This window comes from Silene latifolia, chromosome 4 (assembly GCF_048544455.1).
Source record: "Silene latifolia isolate original U9 population chromosome 4, ASM4854445v1, whole genome shotgun sequence".
In the NCBI taxonomy this organism is placed as follows: domain Eukaryota; kingdom Viridiplantae; phylum Streptophyta; class Magnoliopsida; order Caryophyllales; family Caryophyllaceae; genus Silene; species Silene latifolia.
Window position 1 is genome coordinate 24,445,680 of NC_133529.1, and position 25,129 is coordinate 24,470,808.

Consider the following 25,129-nt stretch of genomic DNA (forward strand, 5'->3'; position numbering starts at 1 on the left):
ATTAGTTTAGTACCTTGACATATCAATTTTCTTTTGGTAAATCATAAGTCTCACCTAAAATATAGGAGTAATCCACATTATTATTTCTAACATTGAATTAAATGTGAGATCATTTCCTAAAATAGAGATTTGAATATTAAAGATATACTCATTAAAAATAATGTTCACTAATGTGAGAGGATGCCATGTAATCACAATTGAAATAATAGCATGCCATGTCAGTAGTTACTTAGAAGATTAATACATAATATGAAATATGATATGATATGATATGATAAGTTAGAAGAAATGAAATGTTACCTAGAGATAGAGCTGTATGATGGGTTGGACCAATTTCGTCTAGCCCGAGCCCACACGAGCAGCGGGCCAATGTCGGCCGGATTGGGCCTTCATATATTCTTTTAATATTGTTTGAACGGAGTCGAGCCAAGAAAATTGCAACACTAGCCCGCCCTGAGGATGACACTGTGCTAGGTCGTTGGAAGTTGGCCCACCAGGTCGGGCTTGCCCAAGTTGACCCGCTACTATGCATAGATCTACCTAGAGGATGTATTTGTGAAATAAGCTAACATTTTTAATCAAAGTAACTTTCGAAGTATTAGTTACTTTGTCAAACATTGTTAATATAATCATGTCTCAATTATTTGTGCTATTTTATGAGTTCTTATTTTCATCTAACTTTTCAACTAATTTTAGCAAATAAAGCCTGGGTACTACAATCTCTTACTACAACCGTGAGATTGGAGATTCGTTTCTTACCCGCGATGCTCTCATTTAAACCTAAAAAAAAAAATATGAACCCGTTTTATATAAGAGACTTTCTCAACCCCTATTGGATTGCGCATCGAATAGCCTAGGTCATTAGCCCATATGTTAGAGAGCACGAGAAATGGTGTCCATAGGCCCAGAAGGAGATGTAAACCGGACTAGGTTTGACTGTTTGAGTGTGTTTTTTGCGAAGTATGTAAAGCCCTCTCAAACTGCAACCCCCCAAATCATAAACCCTAATTGCTCCTCCATATTTCCGCCATTCATCTCCTTCAACCTCAAACCTTCAAAAAAAAATAAAAAAAAAATGGGAAGTGATAGCGAAACAGAGAAATCACACCAAAAGGAGAAGAAGAAGACACCTGTAACTCTTGCTCCTATTGCTCAACCTCTTGCTGGCAAGAAACTCTGCAAACGCACTTTCAAACTTGTTCGCCGAGGTTCCTTTCTTTTATTTTTATTATTATATTATGTTATACTCCCTCCCTCCGTCTCAATTATTTGTTTACCTTTTATATTCTTTGTGGCCGTATTTTAATCAAATGTTATTTTTATTGGTTTGACGGTTACAGCTGCCGAACACAAGTGTTTGAAGAGAGGTATCAAGGAAGTTGTTAAGAGTATTCGTCGCGGCAGTAAAGGGTAATTTTATTTATTTACTGATTTACACGTCTGTTTTCTTTGTCCAACCATGTAGTTAGGATGAATGTGTCTGCGCTTTTGTTATGTTCTGTTGATTGCAATCTTTTATTTATTCAGCTAGTCTTGCTTGTGACGGGTAAGGGAGAGGGGACAAGGTGGGGCACCCCCATGTGCTTCTCACCCACCTCTCAATGGGCATTTAGGAAACGGTATCCGTCACAGATATCGCCGGTCTTCAATGAGATTTTGTGTTATTTAAAATATAAATAGGAAATGGTAGATTATAGTTGGCTCACTTTATGATTTTTGAAGAATTATCTTACTGGTGATATATTCTAGGGGAAGTTCTGTTGTATTGAGATTAATACTGTCTGTGTGTGTCTGTTTGTGCTTTGGTAATTTCGGGTCTCCCCCCGTCCCGGTCATTTGTTGTCCTTTTCCATTTTGGGTGTCTCGGTCAATTGTTGTCCTTTCTATTTTAAGAATGTAACTTGATGAGCAATTCGATCATTCACACTTAATTTGGTCCATTTGTCATTAGTAATTAGCCCTTGTCCTCTTTCCTTGGTCTTTGTGCCAAAACCAAAGGACAACGATTGATCAGGACCGTTGGAGTAAATGTTATGTTAGGAATCTAGATGGTACAAGTACTGAAGTGATTGCTTACTATGATTTGTTGGGGTGTTGAGCGTGGCTTATTAAGTGTGTTGTTCCATGTTTTATCTATATGACAAACATGGTTTTCGAGGATTGTTAACAAGGTTATAAGGTATATGGTGGTGAGTGGTGATTGGTGACAATCTTCTTGCAGCAGTAAATAAATATTATTTCGAAGATTAAGAGGAGTCTTATTGATGAGGAATGATGGCATACAGTTAGGCGCTGTATTTTTTTACTTAATCTCGTATTACATTGGTTTGTTTTTGTTCTTCAAATTAGTTTAGTTTAGTTCGTAAAATTTCAGTTAGGCGCTAGTTTAGTTGATTTTGTTCATGTTAATGTTTGGCTAGACTAGGTTAAATGATGATACCATGTCTATGCTTCTGAATTCTGGTAGTTTGTTGATTTTTGATTGTCTGTCGCGTTAAATGTTTTTATTTTATGTAGTGTCGTCCTCTGAAGATATTCTTTTGATAAATAATTAGATTAATTTACCACTTTTGCTGATTTGAGTTTCGCATTCTTGTCAATGCAGAGTATGTGTGATTGCAGGAAATATTTCCCCTATTGATGTTATCACTCATGTTCCAATCTTATGTGAAGACAACGATATTCCTTACATCTATGTCCCTTCAAAAGAAGTAAGTTGGCACACACCTTGGTTTATTTAGTTGATCTTTTGTTTCTTTCACCTTCCTATCCTATATCTTGCGTAATACTCCGTATCATGTAAATTTTTTCACTAGGCACTGTTCATCAGGATTATAAACTTCTCATAGAGTAGTCTCTCACATGGATGATTAGATGAGTATCCAAGTATTAGAGTCGACTTTCTTTTTAGATCAAAATTTGATTGAGCCTAGATGAAAGTCATGTTCCAATATTTCTTTTTAGACGAAAAACATCTGGACATGTTTTTAACTTAAAAACTGGACTTTTCAAGTACCGCACCCATGTCTGAGTGTTAAGACTGAGTATCGTACTGAATACTGAGGTACGTTAGGTCATACAGAAAGTTGTAGTAACATGGTCCGTACTTTGGGCCGTGTATCTCTACTTCCTTGGTACACAGTTTGGAATGACGAGATTGATTGATTACTTGCGTCGTTAGTTGACCACTCGCGTGTTTATGATTACCGTGTGCTAGATAACGTTATATTCTACTTAGCCGATATGGCACAAGTAAGCATTAGTTATTCACTCTTATATTTGCTTGGCGTATTCCCAGGATCTAGCAAGTGCGGGGGCCACAAAGCGACCAACCTGCTGCGTTTTGGTGCTACAGAAGCCCACAAAAGGTGAGCTAAGTCAGGAAGATCAAGAAAAATTGATGGCAGATTACGATCAAGTCGCATCTGAAGCTCGTAAATTAGCATCATCTATGTTCTGAGAAGTCGCCGCCCTCTTGATTGCATGGAATCAAATTTATGTTATTAGAAGTGGTTAGTCTTGTTTTGTAACCTTATCATCGTGATGTAAGTTATGACCCGAAAAATTGATTTATGCTTGGTATCAGTACTTGTTTTAATCTAGATCTCGGAATCAATCATCAGCTCCAAATTTAATACCACTGCTTTCAACTTTTGCACTGATGAAGCTAGCAATAATCATGTGGACTGCATCCCTAACGAATGAGATTGAAGAGAATCGAATCAATATTTTTGTATCAGCGTTTGTCATGTAAAGTGATGAAAATTCCCCCAAAGATTCCAACTTTGGACATCTGTCATTGGACAAATGAGGGGCAAAAAGGACTAAAGTTAGTGTTGAGATTGGAATTTGTCCCAACAAAAATACATGCGGCAAAAAAGCCGAAATTAAGTGTGTTTGGCCTAATTTGTAAAAATGTTTTTGGACTCAAAAACAACTTTTTGGCCAAACACATCAATACTATATACTCCCTCCGTACCACACCAAAGGTAACGTAGGGAAAAATGGAGTATTTAAGAAAAAGTGGAAAAAGTAAGGGTAAAAGGGGAAAAAATAGGTGGGGTAAGTAATTGTGGGTTTAATTGTGGGTTGGTAGGTGGGGTATGTAATGACATTTTGTGTAAATATCAAATGAGTATAAGGATAACTTGGTAATGTTGTGGGTCAAATAAGGAATGTTACCTTTAGTGTGGTACGTCTATTTATAGTAAGTGTTACCTTTGGTCTGGTACGGAGTAGAGGTGATCAAATGGCCCAAGCCTATTGGCCCGACCTGGCCCAGCCCGCTTTTTTGAAGGGCTTGGGCCTTTTATTTTGGCCCAAAAAAGCCCATGGGTCGGCCCAAAAAAGCCCAATGTACTTTTGGGGGGTTTGCCAAGCGTTTTTCCAAATTTTGGCCCAGCCCGGCCCATATTTATTAATTAAGGAATATTTTTCTTATAAAATTTGTTTAAGTAGCGTAAATTTTATATAATTTTCCTTATAAACTCATGTATATATTTATTGAGATTTAAAAACGATGTTTCCGTAACATAAATCATATCTACTAGATATGATTAAGCATTATAATGTGTCGATGATTGTCTTTTATTCTATTTTTGGAGATTAATTCATATGTATTTTATCATACTTTGTACGATTTTTTATACTAAGTGCACATTTAAAGTAAAAGTTGAAGGTATTATACTACTTATCTCGTTCGGTAAGTCGTAAATTTTAGGGTCCGAAAAGCCCATATAGACCCAAAAGCCCGATTTAGCCCATAAGGGCCGGGCTTGGGCTCGCTAAATAGGCCCTCTCATTTGGCCCGGTCCGGCCCAACCCGCACACGTGGGCCATTTTTATTATCTCGGCCCGGCCCAAGCCCACATAGGCCCGGCCCATGATCAGCTCTAGTACGGAGGGAGTATTAAATCCAGAAACCAAGGGACTTCAATGTAATTAAAGAAAGTTATACAAATTAATTATACTATATAGTTTTAAATCACTAGCACTGTGTGATGAACCCGATTAAGGGATCTCAATGCAAATATTATATAGTTTGGGTTAAAATTAAATTATATAGAAGCTTGTAATTTTCCTAAACATTTGTAAGAGACTAAAACATGGTCAATTTCCTTAAAATAAAATAATTAATTAATATGGTAAATTTCCTTAAAATAAAATAATTAATTAAGATGGTCAATTTCAAGGAGACTAAAAGAAATAAGATGTTTGGTAATTTTCCTAAATATTTATAGAAAACTAGAAGATGGTCAATTTCCTTAAAATAAAATAATTAATTAGTATAAACATGCACACTTATGTTATTAATTATTATCATCATAAAATTATATATTAAATATAAAATTTATGCAATTTTATTAAACTTTATAGTTTATTAGATGTATTAATTATTTAACATAAAAAAATATAATATAAGTAGGTTATAAATAATTCAAGTTAGATTCCATAATATATAATATTGCATAATTCTTTCGGATTTAATGCATATATGTAATATATTTATATAAATATATAACCTCTTAACATTGCATGGCTAAGTAGTAAAAGTAATTTCGTTCGTAATATGATAGTAATCACTCATTTGAATACTAAAAGCAACAATATTATCAGCGCGACATTAGTGAAAGTGGTAGAAACAACAACAGGAGTAGTAAAATAATCAATATTAATGCGACAATAGTGTAAGTAACAAGAATAATTACGGCGGGAGTAGTGAAATTATCATATTAATGCGGCAGTAGTGACAGTAACAATAATTACGGCGGGAGTAGTGAAAGTAACAATGATTACGGGCAAGTAGTGAAATGTTATTGCTATTATTTCATTAATAAGAATAAAATATTAATAGCGGGAGTAGTGAATTTGTGTCAAAATTTATTTCATCGTAATTTTAGGATATATCATAGAAAAATATATTAATGATAAATTTATGGGTTATGCAACTTTAAGTAATTTTATTTAATGAAAAAAAAATTAATGGTAAGTAGAGGTGGCCCGGGCGAAGCCGGGCACCCATACTAGTAGTTTTCTAAAAGTTAAACAAAATTTCTCAAAAACTAAACATCCATATTTTTACCCATAGAAATAAAAGCAACTATTTGTTGTTTCTGTTTTTGAAAAACACTTTTGAAAAATTAAGTTTGAAAAACAAAAATTCATTTTTGAGAATCGAGGCCAAACATGCTCTAATTAATTAACCCCAAAATTATCTCAAAACCCATAATAAATCCAGATTTGATCAGACGGGAAAAATTAATTAATCAAATCAATGATTAGAAACAATCAAATCAATTTCACCCAAACAATATAAACCGACGGCGAAAGAAAAGAGAGAGAGAGAGAGAGAGAGAAAATATTATGGAATTTTTTTCGGGTTGTATGAGCGAGAAAACAGCAAAGGTGGTGTGTTGTGTAATTACGAGTTCGGTTCCTTTTGGGCTAAAACGAGTTTAATTGAATTAAATAGAGTATAGTTGAATTGATCTAAACTAGTAGAGATCCCGCGCTAATGCGCGGTATTTATAGGGTTTTTACTTTTTAGTGTTTAGTTATTCATTTGAAATTTATAACTTAATTTTTCCATATTTTGCCTCATTGTATTTCGATATAAGAAAAAAATAAAATTGCAAAACTAATAAAAAAATTGAGTATGTGACATAAAATGTGTAATTTTAATGATTTTTTTTTTATCACAAGGTAAGGATGGGTATTTCTTCCTGTTTGACTGTTTCTCACGATTAAATCTTAAATATAATCGAAGTGACCTGAAATTAAGCCAAAAAAGACATGGTCTAAATGACTTGTTATTATGTGTCCTAAGAGCTCACGAGTCACGTGACACCTCTCTGACAAATAAAATAACGGAATTTATTTTCGCAGTACAATTTTTACTCATTATAGTATTTTTTGCTCCAAATTTTCCATTTGTCTACCCTTCCTAAAAAAACATCAACTTAATTTTCTCCACTGCTAAATCCTTAACCTCCTTCATACTCCTTCAAATTCTACAATTATGGATGATTATTCAAGTGTAGAACATGTATTTAATTCATTAATTAATCCACTATTAATTAGAGTTTATGTTAAAATTAGGGTTTGTAATTTTTTTATTTTATTTTTAAATTAGTGTTTATGTTAAAATTAATTAACCCTAAAGTTCAGCCATCAAAAGCCTGCAAATAGTACGAGGAAACACCAAAACAGCATAGTACACCATATATGAACCACGTTGCGTTCCCCAAACTCTATTTTTGCACCTAATACGACTCCGTTTTGTAGGGTTAGTCTTGCTATTGCGATTGTGTTTAATACTTGCATTGTTTGATGCTTTTTGGTGAATTTGTTTCTGGATTTTGATCGAAGATCATGATTAGTGTGTGGGAGTAGTGGCCATTTTACGGTGGTGGTTTGGTTAATGGTGGTATAATCCGTATAAAGGTAGTTGATAACACCGGTAGTTGACGGTGTTAATGAATAAGAGAGGAAATTAGAGAACACATTGAAAAAAATGGGATGGGAAATGAGAGGGGCATAATCGTCAAAATGTACTGTGATGAGTAAAATGTGTACTGCGAAAATCAGCACCCTAAAATAAACATGGTCTAAATGATTTCTTATCGTGTGGCTCACGTGACAGTTGACACCTCTCTGACAAATAAACTTTACTCCAATCTAAAATAACATTTTTCAGTTGAATGACGGCTCTCATAATACAAATGATATAAAATGCTTCACTAATAAAAATAGTTTTAATGAACGATACGTTATAAAAATCGATAAAATCTTATAATGGATGTGATTCTGTTTTTTTTTTTTTTTGGGACGCTTTAACGCCTCAACTTTCTTCTTGAGAGTCGATGTCTTCTTGTCCTCCTTTGTTCTTCGCATCTACACTTTAAGACGGATATACCCGTCTAAAGTGAGACTAATTAAATTTCTTATTGGTATTTTGAAAAACTTTAATTTTCTTTACCGCTTATAGAGTTATTCACTGTGATTAACCTAGTTTCCTTTCTTCACCAAAAAAAAAAAAAAAAAAAAAAAAAAAAAAAAACTCTTAAGCCACTGTCAGGGTTCCGAAAAAAACGTATTATTTGGGAATTGATTCTGTATTTTGGCAACTCTATATATTGGAGAAGTGAGAATAAAGCAGCAATAGTTTGGAGTTGAGAAAATGGAGGTAAAAGGAAGACCTGCAGAAAATGGGTACCGTATGCCTGCAGAATGGGAACCTCATTCCCACTGTTGGATGGGTTGGCCTGTATGTCTTCTCCCTCTTTTTCTCCTTAAACTCTTTGCTGAACAATTTCGCTTAATTAGTTTTCTGCCATTTTAAACTAAATTCTATATGTGTTTTGTGATATGTATACTGGGTTTTGCTTTAATTTTTCTTTTGGGTTTGCTGAATTTGAGCATTTAGTTGATTTTGTTGGACAATTTTCGAACTTGTGAGAATTTATGATCTTGGTTCTGTAGTTCTTCTATGATCTTTAGTGTAACGGATGCTCAGTGCAGTTGTAGTGTGACCTAGAGGCCACAATTTTGCCAAATTTGTTTTTCTTATAATTTGCCTCTCAAATTCAGTTTAACAGCTCTGCGGATGCGGTGATGTTCACAATCTTCTTCTCTCAGTTTTTGTTGAAGTTTAGTGCTTGGATTCGCTGCTGTAACTTGGTTCAATACTTCAATCTTTGTTTATGCCAAGTAGTTTATTGCTATTGCGCATTTCAACTGTTCGACGAACTGCCGCAATAGCGCCACATCCTTCCTTCTCCTTCTAGTTCACAATACCAGCTACTTTGTCAATTCTCATCCTCGGTGCAGTCATGGTATTGGCTGTTGTGGCTTAAATCTTCCCGGCTAATATTGCCTCAGTGGGAAACTAGCACTAGGCTGTAGTACATAACCTCCATTACGCTGTTCAGGATTAATATTATGATGACCGCAGTTGGTAGTTAGATTTGTGATCAAGCTTTCTACTGGAGATGTTTTTTCTGTGCTGTGGTGGTTATGTGTGCATTTTGACTAGCAGTGTGCCATGTGTTGTAGATTTGTTTTCATTCAATCTTGTTAAATTTGTTGTAGAGTTAATTGGATGGAGATTCATGGGTCATGTGGCTTTGATTTTTATAAACCCAAACTCACTACAAACGTCTAAAGCATTTAGTTAATTTAGTTGGGTATGTGTTCAACTTTGGAGAATTTATGATATTGGTTTGTCTATGTATTTAGTGTAGGAGCTGAGGAGGGGGCTAGCAGGGGTGTTTGACCTCCGGGAGAATGAAAATTTTAAAATTTTAGTTAACAGTTTAGTACTTTTTTCGAGTTTTACTTATTGGATTACTCGCTCGCTCCTTTTGAAATTTTTCGGCCACTCCTAAATAGTAAATACGGAGTACAAATAAAGTGTAGTGGATATGCTAGTGATGTTCACAATCTTATTCGCAGTTTTTGTTGAAATAAAGTGTAGCAATTAGCTGCTGTAACTTGGTTAAGTCATGAGAGGTGGTACTCATGAAGTGGGCTCAAACCCTATCAGCATCATATTCGCCCTTGTGGGTCCCTTTACACCAAAAAAGAATGCGCTACGGTATTAGTACTCACATGATGAGAGAGATGTCCACTACCTCTACTTTGAAAGATATCTTGCGTGTTTAGTCGCGACTTCAAAACAACTAGATCACAGGTTTGCGTTTGTATAGGAAAATTGTTTGGGTTCAAGTGTTCAACCTTGTATTGCTTAGTTTCAGCAGCTCATACTCACATGATTTGGCATGGAACTTTTTAAAACCCCACAAACGGTTTTTATATGACTCAATGGATGTTAAAGACACGTTAAAAAGAAATTGGAAAATGAAAAAGGATTGTTGGTTCAATTTTCCATGATTTCTTTCTTAAACTTTCCCTTTTAATACCTTTAACATCTACTGAGTAAATCTGAATCTTATTTTGGTTTTGTGATGTTTAGGCTTATCCATACATCTAGGTAATCGATATGTATCACCATTTAGCATTCTACATAGTATTGGACTTTGGTATTGAAATTGATATTGTGGCTCCTGACCTCACATCTTTTTAACATAATAGGAACGTCCAGATAATTGGCGAGATGGGGCAGTGCATGCTCAGCTTGTATTTGCCAGAGTGGCATCTGCAATATCAAAATTTGAGCCTGTGACCGTCTGTGCTAGCCCTTCCCAGGTTAGTTAGGTTCATTGACTTTCTTTGGAACTTACCTTATCTGGCTGTGGAATTAAGCTGTTTTATATGAATTGTTCAGTGGGAAAATGCAAGGAGTCAGTTACCCTCCAATATTAGGGTCGTGGAGATGAGTATGAATGACTCTTGGTTCCGTGATTCTGGACCAACTGTGAGCTTTGTCTTTTGATGCCTTTTCCATTGTATTTTCAAAATTTGGAGCGTTTATGCCTTCATTTCTAAACTTCAGATGTTTAAGCAATAAATCCATTTAGCTTATTCCTTTTTTGTTTTTTTTTTTTTTTTTTTTTTTTTTTGCAGTTTGTTGTCAGCAAAAATGCTCCAAAAAATGCTGCTGGCATTGATTGGAATTTCAACAGTTGGGGTGGTAAGGCATTTTTGCCTTTATATTGTAAAAAAAAACTGCGTTTTCCAATAAGAACTCCATGTTATCTTTACGCTAATCATAATTTTAGATGTGGAGGGTATGATCTAGCAAGCTGTCCGGATCTTTTTAGGGGAACAGTCACTTTTCTTTGATGCTTAGTTTGCTGCTGTTAGCTGCATATTTAGTTAGGGTTTTAGTTGGCCATAGACGAAGACTAGTAGGCACTATGCTTAACAGAAATCAATTTTTTTTTTGCCAAAATGTGAGTCTCTCTATTATGCACATTTTATGTTTGTGAAGTCCACACCGAAAAACTTGTGTTTATAGTACACTGTTTGAGGTTTTTTCTTTCTTGGACCACATGTGTATTCTTATTTTCTATTCTTATGTGCTTAGGTGTTGATGATGGCTGCTATACAGATTGGAGTCATGACATTCTTGTTGCTAGGAAGGTTTGTTGTGTGTCAGGAAGCACTTTGACACTACTGTGATCTACACATAATAACATTTTTTTTTTATTTTTTTATTTTTATTTTTTCCGTTCCATTGAGCTAGAGATCAATCTTAATAAGTTTCTTTAATGGTAGATTCTAGAGATTGAGAAGCTTCCAAGGTTTCACCATTCCATGATTTTAGAGGGTGGCAGCATTCATGTCGATGGGGAAGGTAAATTGTTATGCCAATCTTTTTGTGAAGCTATATATATATGGCATTTCAAATCATATTACTTCCAATTGTTGTGCAAGAGCATTTTTTTTTTCTAATGGTCCTTGTTTGTTTTTACTTTTGAGTTTGAGGTGTTTAGGTGATAGTGCGGTGTTGGTTAGCTGATGGACTATGTTACGTACCATATGTTTTTATGTTTAGTACCATATGTTTTTATGTTTATGATTACTTGCTTTGAGATTCAATTTGCTTTCTGGATTTTGGGCTGTTTTTCTTACAATTTTTATTCCTCTTCCTTATCAGGAACGTGCCTCACCACCGAGGAATGCCTCTTGAACAAAAACAGAAATCCTCATATGACAAAGGATCAAATTGAGGATAATCTTAAGGGATACCTTGGTGTTCAAAAGATTATTTGGCTGCCACGTGGATTACATGGTATGTGTGACTTCGGCATACTTTGTATATGTAGCTCTGAGGTCTTCTCTAAATTAAGCGATTCTTTCATACATTTCTGTTTGTACTTTGCCATGCTGGTGTGTACATTTGTTAGCACTCGTCAAATCTCCGATCATGTTGGCTTGGTACGAAGTTGGCTGTGCTTAGATTATTCGATATTTTGACACCGACGGGACATATTTGTGGTGGAACATGTTTCTGATCTCTGAATGATATGGCAGAGAAAGCTTTGTAGGGCTCACACTTCTTTGCACGAGATTCATGTCTTGTAGAATAGGCATAGGAAAAATTAGATATCCTTATTTAAATATGATAATTGCTCACTTTTAATCTTTCTATCTTCTTTTTTTAGGCGATGATGATACTAATGGTCATATAGATAATATGTGCTGCTTTGCGAAGCCTGGGGTTGTACTTTTAGCCTGGACAGATGATGAATCAGATCCTCAGTATGAACGAGCTGTTGAAGCCTTCTCAGTTCTTTCTAACAGCATAGATGCCAGTGGTAGAAAACTCCAAGTAATCAAACTTCACATCCCTGATCCTATGTTCATGACAGACAAGGAAGCTGCTGGTGTAATTCAGGTAAACATCCATACATAAAACTAAACTGGTAATTGTGAGCGCTTAAATTCTAATATGGGAACATGAAGATGGTGATACTACTTGGTTTATGGAGCTAATTCTACATGATTATTAGCTCGGGATAAAAGTGATACTCATAAGCTATGTTACTCCGGCACTTCACTTTGGTCGTGTATTGCGTCTCGAACACTTGAAGTGTCCAACATGATACAACACTTTGCCGCTTCATTTTAGACAAATACTGAAAAATTTGCGAAAAATATTGGTATCCCGATTGAAGAGTTAGGAACGATAAACACCTTGGGGGGGGGGGGAGAGGAATTTAGGTGTACCTTTTTAAAATTTGTTCTTAACTTAGTTAATTGATAACGGAAGTGAAGAACCTTAAAGTACAAAACTTGAGAAACTTAATTATAGAATGTAAGTTCACAAGAAGGTACATCAGTTCTATGTCACTATGTCATAGTATTGATGACGTGACTCAGAACTGGCAATAAGTAAAAACGAGAGAGAGCAAAGTAAGAGAACGTAAAAGTAAATGAACAAACAAACAAACGATGTTTTAAAAATTGGTTCAGCCTCTACTCCGAGGCCTACGTCCAACCGTTATTTTATTGCTTGTTTGTGCACTTATACTTCGAGGTTTACAGCTTTTGAAAACAAACGAAGACTTTTAAATTAGAAAAACGTTTTGCAAATACTTAAAGAACAAAACTTTAAATGCACAAATGATTTGCAAGATTTCTCAATAAATGCTTTGGAAAATCTTGGATAATAAATGAAACAAAGGCTCTCTATTTATAGTGGAGGCTGATCATCTAAGAAGTACATTTTAGAGTAATTAAATCCAATAGTTAAATAAGTAGCCTTTGAGTGATGGTAAGTGTTAGGTTTAGACTTAAGCACACAATGCTTTAGTATTTTTCAGAAAACTCTTCCCCAAACACTCAACATGTGACATTTTTACCAAATTGGCAATTTTTTTTTTCTAGCTTTATACTTTGACAAGTTCAACCTTACCATTTTGGTAAAAAGCAAATGCACAAATCTAGAGGATTAAACTTAATTTCATTTTTCAGATTTATTTTCAAACTTTTATGTTTCAAATGTTAAACCTTTGAAAATGTAAAGTTTGTAAAGATTTCAACACACAAACATTTCGTATAAAATTCCTCCATACGCTAGTATCGGAAACCACAGTGGAGCTGCGGATATGGGCCACCTACACGCGAATCTGTAGACATGCAACAGTCGAAAAGCCACGCTCGGTGACGTAGAAATGCATTCGACCGGATCGCTTTAGATCGGTCGGTTTCGTCTCGGTGAAGGTCTCGAAACGATTGCTAGAGATGTTCGGAGTCGCCACCAAACAATTATGGAATGCCTGGAAACCGTTCGAATCCACTTTGTACCTCAGTCTAACGAAGCAAAAAGCGGTGCTTGACATAGGTACTAAAGATAAGGAATCCGTCCCTCTTTAGCATCCTATTGCTAAAATGACTCTCGTTCGCCCTGGATAAGGTCGTCCACTATCCAAAGTTTCTAAGTAAGAGGTGAGGGTACATATTAGGAAACTCTTTAATCGAACACCCAGCGGGATCCCGCCTGCGTTAGCGGCCTCTACTGATCGATCTTGGTTGGTTAAGTGCAAAAGTTGATAAAACGGGTTAAATGCATGAATGCGCATCCAGAAGTTTAAACCTAACATGTGAGATTTGCTATGTCGGTTGTTTATCCAAGTATCAAGTAATTGATGTCGAGTTGGATTTAATGTTGATTTGCATGCAAGATGGAAATTAAACACTCATTTACCAAGTTAGGTTTATGGTGCTTAACATGATCCATTTGTCTTAAAAAAAGTGTTTTAGAATGCAAAGTGTAAAATGCAAACTCATCAATCTGATCCCGCCCTGTATTCGGGTTAACCGAAGTCGGGATCGTCTTAGACGAGTACTGGAAATGGGACAGGAGCAGTGGCGATGCAAGTGTGTCTACCTGGTTTGAAAACTTGAATTTAGATAGCCTGGTTAGGCGCGAGCTAGGTGACGACTCAAAGGGGTGTCTCCTGGTTGTTGAAAATGTGAAATCGTTTGTAAAAGGGTGTTAAAACCCGCTTTTATCGAAAAGGTCGTTAAGACCGTTTTTGTGCTAATATGAAGAACGTGACTCACAATAATTAACATTGTCTTGATAATATTCGATGTCGGGTTCGGTTTTGCAAGCTTGACATGAATAGTTTTGTAAATGAAAGGTGTAAAAATGCTTGATATGAACTAATTATATTAAGTTCATTGCTTTGTAATTAGTCAAAGTTTATCATCGTACTCGGGTTAAACCGACATGGTATGTAGAACCAAGGATGATTATCAATGTATGACTAATATGGTTTTTTGCAAATGTAAACAAATGAATAAGAGGGCTTTAAAATATCCTTCAAAAGTGTAATTAACCAAATATTATTATCGAGTCACGGGTTAAACCGTCATGACATGAAGAGCCAAGGGTGACTATAATTCATGGTTAAAAATGCTCATCATAAAAATGATTTGAAATATTTGAAATGATAAAAACCGATTGCAAATAAGAAATGAAATGGAGGAAAGACGAACTCAAACACGTTTGAGGTTTGACTTGTGACTGGGATGCCTAAAGAGGCGCGAGGTTGGTAGTGGTGACTACAAGCCTCTCTCTCCGGTCAAAACTTGGTTTTGGCTCGATCAATCCGTATTTTTGATCATGTTATGCATGTTTTGTCATGTTTTTTTGGATGAACTTGGTCACTTGTTTGGCGGTCAAGCATAGAATTGTACTTCTACCCATTTGATGAAGTAGTCGATTGCGACGAGGACAAAGCAATGTCCTTTGTTGCCTATCGGATTGACTTTGCCGATGATGTCGATGCCCCAAGTCGAGAAAGGCAAAGGACAGGGTGATGTCATGGTGTATAAAAGGGATGGTGGTATGTGTTGTATGTTGGCAAAGATTTGGTTATTGTGGCAATGTTTGACGTAGTTTCTGCAATCGGCTTCCATGGTGGTCCAGTAGTAGCCTAGCCGCATGATTTTTCGAGCTAGCATCATTGCGCTCATGTGAGGGCCACATTCTCCGTCGTGGACCTTTTCCATGACTTTTTGGCTTTGTTGTGGTCAATGCAAAAGAGAAAGATCCCCTGGGGTGTTCTTTTGTATAGTTGTTCTTGGTTTATCACGAATTGTGATGCAAGTAAACGGATGGCTCTTTGTCCTCTTGTATCAAAGTTAGGGGGGGAATTCGTTTTTGGTTTTGTAGTTGATGATGGCTTGGTACCAAGGTTCGACATGGTTTTCCTCGTTGATGGTGGAGGTGTGAGCTGGCTCGCTCCTTTCGACACACAAAGGCATGGATGTCATGTCGTCAGGTATGTTGACGAGTGCGGCAAGTTTTGCTAGGGCATCGGCGAATTGATTTTCTTCCCGTGGCAAGTGGATGTAGTCGATTTGGTCGAAGAATTCGGCTTCCTTGTTAATTTTTGCTTGGTATGGTGCTAGGCTGTCGCTTCGGATTTTCCATGATCCGGACACTTGATTGATGATGAGTGAGGAATCGCCGTGAATTCTCAACCTTTTGATGCTAAGTGTTATGGGTGCTTGTAGGCCGATGAGGCATGCTTCGTATTCGGTGGCATTGTTTGTGACGTTGAAGTCTAGTTTGACTAATATTAGAAGGATTCCTACCCCGAAGTCTCTCACGTTTGATGCACCGTCAAAGTATAGGTCCCATGCGTCGGTGTCGACACAAAGAATGTCTTCGTCAGGGAGTGACCATGTGTCGGTCGTTGGATCCTCGTAGACGGGATTTTCTGCTAGAAATCGGTGACTCCCTTTCCCTTGATAACCTTGAGGGGTACGAATTTGAGGTCAAATTCGGATAACATGAGTGTCCTTCTCGACAACCTTTCGTTTAGCACGGGCTTTTCGAAGATGTATTTGACGGAGTCCATCTTAGAGTAAATGTGAACCGTGTAGCTGAGCACTGTGATGCTCGGACTCGGATACGAGGATCCGACACGGACACGGATCCGAGGGTCTGATCCTTGAAATCTCAAAAACAAGGACTCGGATACGGGGATCCTAATTTGAATTTGGACTCGGCTAATGTTTTATTTTTTTGAAAATAAATTGATTATTAGTTAAAAAAGTCAAAGAAAAGAAAGGAAAAGTAGTTTTTTCATGTTTAACATGAATGAAGACTTTATTATAGCATTAAATTCATGTCAAAATCACTCTTGATATAGGGCTGCTGTACAAAACAGAAGTTAAAAACAAAACACTCTCACACCGATCTCTCATAGAAGGATTCGTCAAGGATCCATGTCCGGATCCGTGTCCGGATCCTGTCCACCGGATTCTCGGGGGTGAAGGGTCCGAGCATCAGAGGCTGAGCATATAATGTCGTAGCTTCTTTGTTGACCAAATCAGGGCGAGACATGTCTTCTCTAGTTGGGTGTACTTGGTTTCGTATTCGATGAACTTTTTGCTAATGTAGTAGATGGCTCGTTCTTCGCCGTTGACTGTTTGTGCTAGCATTGCTCTCTTGGCCTCGTCGGTGACGGTCAGGTATAGGGATAAGGGAACTCCGTGCTCAGGTGGCATAAAGACAAGAGGTTTGGATAGGTTTTCCTTTATCCTGTCGAAGACTTTTTGGCAATCATCGTCCTAATCGGTGTGATCGGTGGCGCGGAGTTTCTTGAAGATTGGCTATGAAGCGGCTAATGTATTAGACTTGACCGAGAAATCCCCGAATCTCCTTCTCGTTCTTAAGCCAAGGCATTTGTTGGAGAGCTTTGATTTTGGTGGGATCGATTTCGATGCCTCTTTTGGTGGGATCGTGTTCTTTGGCTAGGTGAGGTGGGTAGTCATAAGTCAAATTCCTCATATTCGTTCAGAATTGCAATTTGAGACGAGTCGTAAGCAAATTTAGCATTCATTAAGTCGATCTGAGCGAAAAGCTCGGATAGGACAGATATCTCATGGGGAGTTAGAGGCGACGCAGTAGAGGAGGTGGCGAGGTGGCCCCTGGGACAAGCTCCAAGTTTGCTACCTTCTGTGGGAGTAGGGGTGACTTTAGTTGACTCAGCCTCTGAGACAACCCCAAGCTTGTGATAAAATAGTGGAAAAGGGATTTTGACAGGGGTGTCGGGAGTGTTAGAACCTAAGACAGACTCTGACTCAGACTTGTCATCAGACTCAGTCTCGTCTTCACTTCCCTCTTTGAACATGGAGCCTTCTCCAGTTGTGATCTTAGAACGCGGCCTTGACGATCGGTCCACATGAAAGTCTTCCTCCAGCCTTGGATAGCTTTATCTAGGTTAGCATCAGAGATCAAGGCAGTAGGGTCGAACCGGTTGTCTTTGAGAGCAATGCTTATGATGTCCTCGTAGTTGAGGTGCTTGATATTGTCTTCTCCGAAAAGGAGGCTCACAACTTGCTCGTCTAGACAAGGGGTCGATTCAGACTTGATCGATGCAACATTGGTGTTGTTGTTGTCAGGGATGAAGTAGGAGTCTTGAAAGACTTTTCTATACCCGGATGCTTGACCTTTGTTATGATGTCGTCGATTGGCTTAGGAAAACCGTTGTAAAGTTCAAACTCTCCTTCGAGGACGAAATATCCGTTAAGGGTAAGTGATATGGGTGGAGGGTGACTCCTTGCTTTTTGCGCTTCTTCACGAGGAGACCCATCTCCCGGGTGTCTTCATCAGTCGGCTCGTAGCCTAGTCCGAAAGGGATGTTGGGGACCTTGGCCTGTTTCAGGGGAGGCAAGGTGCTTTTCGGTGGGTTAAGAGGTATGACCGGAAAATCCCCTGGCGCATCAAGATGCGGTTGATCGTGAGGTTTGAGAACGGATCACAATCAAAAGGTGTTGGTTCGTCGGTTAGGGCATTCACGACTTGGAATCCCCACATTTCGTTGTGAATCTCCTCAGTGACTTGCGAGGCTATCCCCTTTTTCATGACAACTTTGATTGGGGATGTAGGAACTGTGATTGTTTTCCCGTTGAAGGGGACCCTAATTTTCTGGTGAAGGGTAGATGTGACGGCTTTGGCAGCATGGATCCAATGGCGCCCTAGAAGCATGTTGAATGATGCGTCGATGTCGACTACTTGGAAACCGGCTTGTCTCTCCAAGGGTCCTGTTGCGATGGTTAGGGTGATAAGACCTGCGACCTTACGGCGAGTAGCGTCGTAGGCGCGAACTCCTTGATTGGTTGAGACTAGGTTAGCTTCCTTGATCCTTAGTTTATGAGCCATTTTGAGAGGAATGACGTTGACTGCAGATCCGTCATCCACCAAGACAATGGGTATGCTCTTTTTCAAGCATTGCACGGTGATGCATAGGGCCAAGTTGTGGTTGGCTCCAAAGGGAGAATATCCTCGTCGGAGAAGATGATTGGGTTGTTCAGGGGGTCAGGGACGTCCCTGGTCATATGGGCTACCACTTCTTCGGGTGAGGAGATGGAAGGCACTGTCAGCTTCCCCAACGCTTGAAGCAAAGCCTGTCGGTGCTCAAAGGATGTGGCGATTAGTTGCCAGATGGATATCTCGGCCTTGTCCTTCTAGAGTTGCTTGAGAATTGAGTTCTTGGGAACCCTAGGTTGACTGTCAACGCCTGGGACAATTTGGTCATTGCTGGCGGATTGTTTGTTGTGTTGTTTGGGGTCTGGTAAGGGTGTCCACGACGAAATGTGGGGATTCCATGCCGTGAATGCCCTAACCGACGAACCAACACCTTTTGATTGTGATTCGTTCTCAAACCTCACGATTAACCGCATCTTGATGCGCCAGGGGTATTTCCCGCGCATACCTCTTAACCCACTGAAAAACACCTTGCCTCCCGTGAAACAGGGCAAGGTCCCCAACATCCCTTTCGGATTAGGTTACGAGCCGACTGATGAAGACATCCGGGAGATGGGTCTCCTCGTGAAGAAGCGCAAAAAGCAAGGAGTCACCCTCCACCCATATCACTTAACCCTTAACGGATATTTCGTCCTCGAAGGAGAGTTTGAACTTTACAACGGTTTTCCTAAGCCAATCGACGACATCATAACAAAGGTCAAGCATCCGGGTATAGAAAAGTCTTTCAAGACTCCTACTTCATCCCTGACAACAACAACACCAATGTTGCATCGATCAAGTCTGAATCGACCCCTTGTCTAGACGAGCAAGTTGTGAGCCTCCTTTTCGGAGAAGACAATATCAAGCACCTCAACTACGAGGACATCATAAGCATTGCTCTCAAAGACAACCGGTTCGACCCTACTGCCTTGATCTCTGATGCTAACCTAGATAAAGCTATCCAAGGCTGGAGGAAGACTTTCATGTGGACTGTTCGTCAAGGCCGCGTTCTCAAGATCACAACTGGAGAAGACCCTTTGTTCAAGGAGGGAAGTGAAGACAAGACTAAGACTGAGTCTGATGACAAGTCTGGGTTAGAGTATCTTAGGTCCTAACACTCCCGACACCCCTGTCAAAGTCCATTTTCCACTATTTTATCACAAGCTTGCGGTTGTCTCAGAAGCTGAGTCAACTAAAGTCACCCCTACTCCCGCAGAAGGTAGAAGGTAGCAACCTGGAGCTTGTCCCAGGGGCCACCTCCTCTACTGCGTCGCCTCTAACTCCCAATGAGATGTCTGTCCTATCCGAGCTTTTCACTCAGATCGACTTAGTGAATGCTAAGTTTGCTTACGACTCGTCTCAAATGCAATTCTGAACGAATATGAGGAATTTGACTTGAGTGACTACCCACCTCACCTAGCCAAAGAACTCGACAAACGCGAACATAGAACACCCATCATTGAGAAGATCGAACCCATCAACGTAGGGACCGACAATGCACCTCAAGAATTTAGGATAGGGACCACCCTTGACCCCTCGGAAAGACAACAATTCATCGACCTCTTGCACGAATATAAGGACGTATTCGCATGTTCCTACAAAGACATGTCCGGGATCGACAGAGAGATTCTAGAGTGCAGGATACCCATTAAACCCGGAGTTAAACCGTGAAGCAAAAATTGCGCCGCATGCGCCCTGAGTGGGCCTTGAAAATCAAGGAAGAGGTAGACAAACAATTCAAAGCCGAATTCATCAAAGTTTCCGAATATTCTGACTGCGTGGCTAACATAGTCCCCGTACCCAAGAAAGATGGGAGAATTCGGGTTTGCGTCGACTTTAGAGACCTGAACAAAGTCCAAAAGACGACTTCCCTCCGTCGCACGTTGACATCTTGGTAGACAACACCGCCGAGCACGCCCTATTATCATTCATGGATGGGTTTGTTGGGTACAACAAAATCAATCAAAATGGCCGGAGAAGACATGCACAAAACTGCATTCACTACGTAGTGGGGCACATATTGCTACATTGTCATGCCCTTCGGCCTAATCAACGCTGGAGCAACCTATCAAAGAACCGCCACCACTCTCCTACACGACATGATGCACAAGGAAGTGGAGGTATACGTCGATGATATGATCGTCAAATCAAAAGAGCGAGACGGCCACATCAGCGCCCTTCGAAAAATTTTTCGCTCGCCTTCGAAAATACAACATGAGTCTAAATCCTGAGAAGTTTGCCCACCAAAATCAAAGCTCTCCAACAAATGCCTCGGCCTAAGAACGAGAAGGAGATTAGGGGATTTCTCGGTCAAGTCCAATACATCAGCCGCTTCATAGCCAAACTCACTATGATTTGCGAACCTATCTTTAAGAAGTTCCGCGCCATCGATCATCCATGTATGACTAATATGGTTTTTTGCAAATGTAAACAAATAAATAAAAGGGCTTTAAAACATCCTTCTAAAATGTAATTAACCAAATATTATCACGAGTCACGGGTTAAACCGTCATGACATGAAGAGCCAAGGGTGAATATAATTCATGGTTAAAAATGCTCATCATAAAAATGATTTGAAATATTTGAAATGGTAAAAACCGATTGCAAATAAGAAATGAAATGGAGGAAAGACGGGCTCAAACACGTTTGAGTGTATTTGAGTTTTGACTTCTGACTAGGGATGCCTAAAGAGGCGCGAGGTTGGTAGTGGTGACTACTAGCCTCTGTCTCCGGTCAAAACTCGGTTTTGGCTCTATCAATCCGTATTTTGGATCATGTTATGCATGTTTTATCATGTTAAAGTCATGAAAACAGATACAAAGAACGTGAAAGAAGGGGATTAATTATACCCTCATACTTACATGTTAGGTTGCTTGACGAGAAATCGACAAAGTGTAAAAACGCGTGAGTCGGAAAACTCAATTTAAAACTGTTTTTGTAAAATATGGAGTGTTGCTTTGCTTTAGTGATGGTGTAGTTGGTCGAAGTGGTAAGTCAAATGATTTAATGCACGATGACGGTACCAAACAATGTTTAAGGCTCGTATTTTCAATCGGTAGGTCAAAAATACGTGTCGGTTGTTGACTCGAGAAGTCGAGGTCTAGAATGTTAAGGGAGAAAAGAAGGGACGGACTCTTGCGTACCTTCAAATCGTGGCATTTGAGGGGTATTTATAGAGGATTTGTGTGGTGTTGTGCGTTTTGGGCGACGTGGCTGTAAAAACTGCTTGAAGAGGCGCGAGCATGTCCGCGGGTCTTCGAGTTGTCTTGTCACTATCACGCATTTGAATTTGTAGTTTGTTCTATCCTAGGTTTTGTAGGATATGATTGTACTTGACCATCAAGTATACCAGGTATACTTAGCATGGAAGCATTGTGTGAGGTTTGTTTTTTGTGCTTGACTCGGTTTGACTCGTTGTTGGTGTCGGGATTTGAATTTTGAGTCGGTTTTGGTCCGGTGTCAGTTTTGACTCTAGTTAGTGTCATTGCGACCCCGTCGTCGTGCATAAAACACTCCAGGTATATGTTTTGAAAATATTTTCGTTTTCGAAATCGTTTTTTGAGTTTTCCGACGCGTAGTTATATAAACTATCGATCAAGCATAGCGATTCCTAAGCATGTTGTAGTCCGATAATCATCGGGTGTTTGTTGGGGATTCAACAGATATCGGGTATCTACAGCAGCGCACTGTTGCATGGTTTTGCAGCCACTTTGACAAAATGAGAATGTTACACTTACTCTTACAACATTTGACTATGGCTAGGAAATATCTTTGTCTTGACTTCCGCCTTGATCATTTGAGCCTTCATGGGACGTCCTTTAATTGCTTCAAACACTAATCAATTTTAACCAAGAGCAAACAATCAAATAACAATTAAACTTGGCATCATCAACCAAGTGTGTTCTAACATCGATACTACAACACATTGTCGTGTCCAACACTTTCAGCCAAGTCGGAGTGACATAGCTCATAAGCTTATTAGGCAAACTTTCATCATGTAATGAAAGATATGAGTAGTTTTGTTGGCATTTTTTTTTGGTGTAAACGGATCCTCAAGGGCAGCTTGGGGGCTGATGGGGTTCAAACCCAGGGCATGATACCATAACTTAATATTTCCTTAGATGACATATGCATGAATACTTTAAATGAAAAAAAAAAAAGAGTTTTGCTTCGGTTTCATTTGATTTAGTGTCTCGATGCATATTACTTTGATTATAATCACTAAGACAGCCTCTTTTTGTTCCCAATGCTATGTTATAGCCATTTGTGTCTTCTCATGTCGTAGAAAGATTCTCACATTGAGCAAGGAATCCATAATAAAACTACAGACCGCAGTAATATACTTTGAAAGAGAAATTGATGATTATTGCGTTCGCATACTATGGAGTCTGTAGTTAGATCAACCCTCTCTTTGGATTAGGGAGTTGGAGTAAAGGGGAGGACATACTATCCTTGCCTCATTTACCCCGAGTATCCTATCCAGTTAAGGCCTAACTGTTCTACTTGTTTTTGGAACCTAAACGGTACGTCTATTCTACTAGGACGGAGAGGCCAAACCAAGGGAGCCTGGTACAAGGCTTGCTGCATCTTACGTGAACTTCTACATTGCCAATGGAGGAATTATTACTCCTCAATTTGGAGATGAAAAGTGGGATAATGAAGCTGCTCGTGTTTTGTCAGAGGCCTTTCCAGATTACGAGGTAACACATGCACTGCATGTTACTTGCTTCATCTACATACAATTTAGTTTCCTCATAAAAAATCTTCTGGGATTCTGTCATATGCAAAGCACAGGCTTTTGTCAATTTTGGCCTGCTTGTATTTTCCTCTGTGTCAATTCTAGTTGTTTTGAATTTGGGTACTGGGTTACGTTTGACAAGATCAGGTCGATTTTATGTGATATGATTTTGTAAGTCGGGTCAGTTTTCGCCGACGAGGTTATGTTTTTGCTGGGTTTTGACACTTGACATCTTTGCTATGATCTCTGTGAAGGGCTTCAGAGTCTAGACCAATGTCAATTACAACAACATTAACTTAGTATCTTTGTGAAGGTTTCCAGAGTCCAGAGTCTAGACCAATGTTTTTCACTCGTCTTTGGCAGGATAAGGATGAGGGAAATCTTCATGAATTCTGTCATACGAATGCACAGGGTTTTGTCAAGTTTGAAATATGTAGATAGTCTCCTAGTATTTTTCTATGTTTTGACACAGATGAGGCAATGGGGTGCCAATTCAAGTAGTTTTGAGTTTAGATACCGGATTATGTTTGACCGGATCAGGTCAGTTTTGGGTGATTTGATTTTGTAAGCCGGGTTGGTTTTTGAAGACGGGTTACATTTAGCTGGGTCATGAGTCACGACTCTTGACATCTTTGTTATGAGAGTCTAGACCCATGTCTTTCTAACTATCTTCGCTGGACGTTCAATTACAAGTTTACAACAACATTACTTTAGTGTCTCCACGGCTCACTCGTCTTTAGCAGGACAAGGATGAGGGAAATCAGATGCATGAAACTTTTATCCTTTTGTTGAAAATACAGTAATTGTTTCCGAAAGATCCTGTTTATAAAAAGATTGCATGGTGTGATTCACACTCACTGATTCATACTTTACAAGTTCACAATATAAGAAACACATGCCACTAATTATAAAAACTTGACCACAAAATTTCAGAATTGGATGCGTCTCTTTGACCTTGATACTTTCCTTGAATCCTTCTAATACTGCAAGAGTACTGAACTCTCTGATTGGTTGCCAGGTTGTAAGAATCGAAGGCGCAAGAGAGATCGTGTTAGCAGGTGGAAATATACATTGCATTACTCAGCAACAACCAGCTACTCTGTAATATTACGTGTTTTCCTGACCCGCGTCTTCGTTTACATCCTCTGCTTTTGTGTTCTTCATCCCTTCAATAACAACAGCCGGCATTCATCCAGCTTACAAGACCCTGGCTGCATGTAAGAAGACCTGGCTTATTTTCATTGCAACAAGGCTATTTGATGTACCATTTTGTAGATTTACACATTTCCATTGCACATTTGCACCTTCCTGATGTAAACATGCAAATGTTAGCTAGTGCAATCATTGAGTGGTGTATTTATGACCTAGGTTCGACACCCATCAATGTCAAAATTGCCATTATGGTCTCCTTGAGTAAAATATGATGTAAACTTCAAAACATTTATTTCATCAATGCTTTTCGTAATGAGTGAAGATTCTTTTGAACCGGAGAATATCACGACTTTACGAGTGATGTATCTGATTTTTTTTAGGGCGTGCCACTATTTTTACAAAGTTAATAAAATCGCCGACTTTATGATCAATTTTGCATAACAAAATCATGTCCTAATATGATATCATACCTTTTTGATTCAATTATTATATACTCGCATTTATTGACACGTTTTAATTAGGCAGGACACTTTGACTTTGTAACAAAGATCCAAACTTGTAAAGAG

At 38.7% G+C, this 25,129-nt stretch overlaps 2 protein-coding genes across 2 annotated transcripts; both read left to right on the plus strand.

Annotated features, from left to right (window-relative positions):
* Positions 1 to 963: 963 nt before the first annotated feature.
* On the plus strand, positions 964 to 3,602 carry LOC141653286 (H/ACA ribonucleoprotein complex subunit 2-like protein). The gene is made up of 4 exons (XM_074461008.1): positions 964 to 1,208; positions 1,341 to 1,410; positions 2,606 to 2,711; positions 3,299 to 3,602. Exons 1-4 carry the CDS (start codon positions 1,076 to 1,078, stop codon positions 3,458 to 3,460), a joined length of 471 nt encoding a protein of 156 aa, XP_074317109.1. The 5' UTR covers positions 964 to 1,075; the 3' UTR covers positions 3,461 to 3,602.
* Positions 3,603 to 7,864: 4,262 nt separating this feature from the next.
* Positions 7,865 to 24,901, plus strand: LOC141653287 (agmatine deiminase). The gene is made up of 10 exons (XM_074461009.1): positions 7,865 to 8,266; positions 10,093 to 10,206; positions 10,286 to 10,375; positions 10,525 to 10,591; positions 10,988 to 11,043; positions 11,179 to 11,257; positions 11,561 to 11,695; positions 12,069 to 12,301; positions 23,215 to 23,373; positions 24,430 to 24,901. The coding sequence occupies exons 1-10, from the start codon at positions 8,180 to 8,182 to the stop codon at positions 24,514 to 24,516; spliced, it is 1,107 nt and encodes a 368-aa protein (XP_074317110.1). The 5' UTR covers positions 7,865 to 8,179; the 3' UTR covers positions 24,517 to 24,901.
* Positions 24,902 to 25,129: the final 228 nt, after the last annotated feature.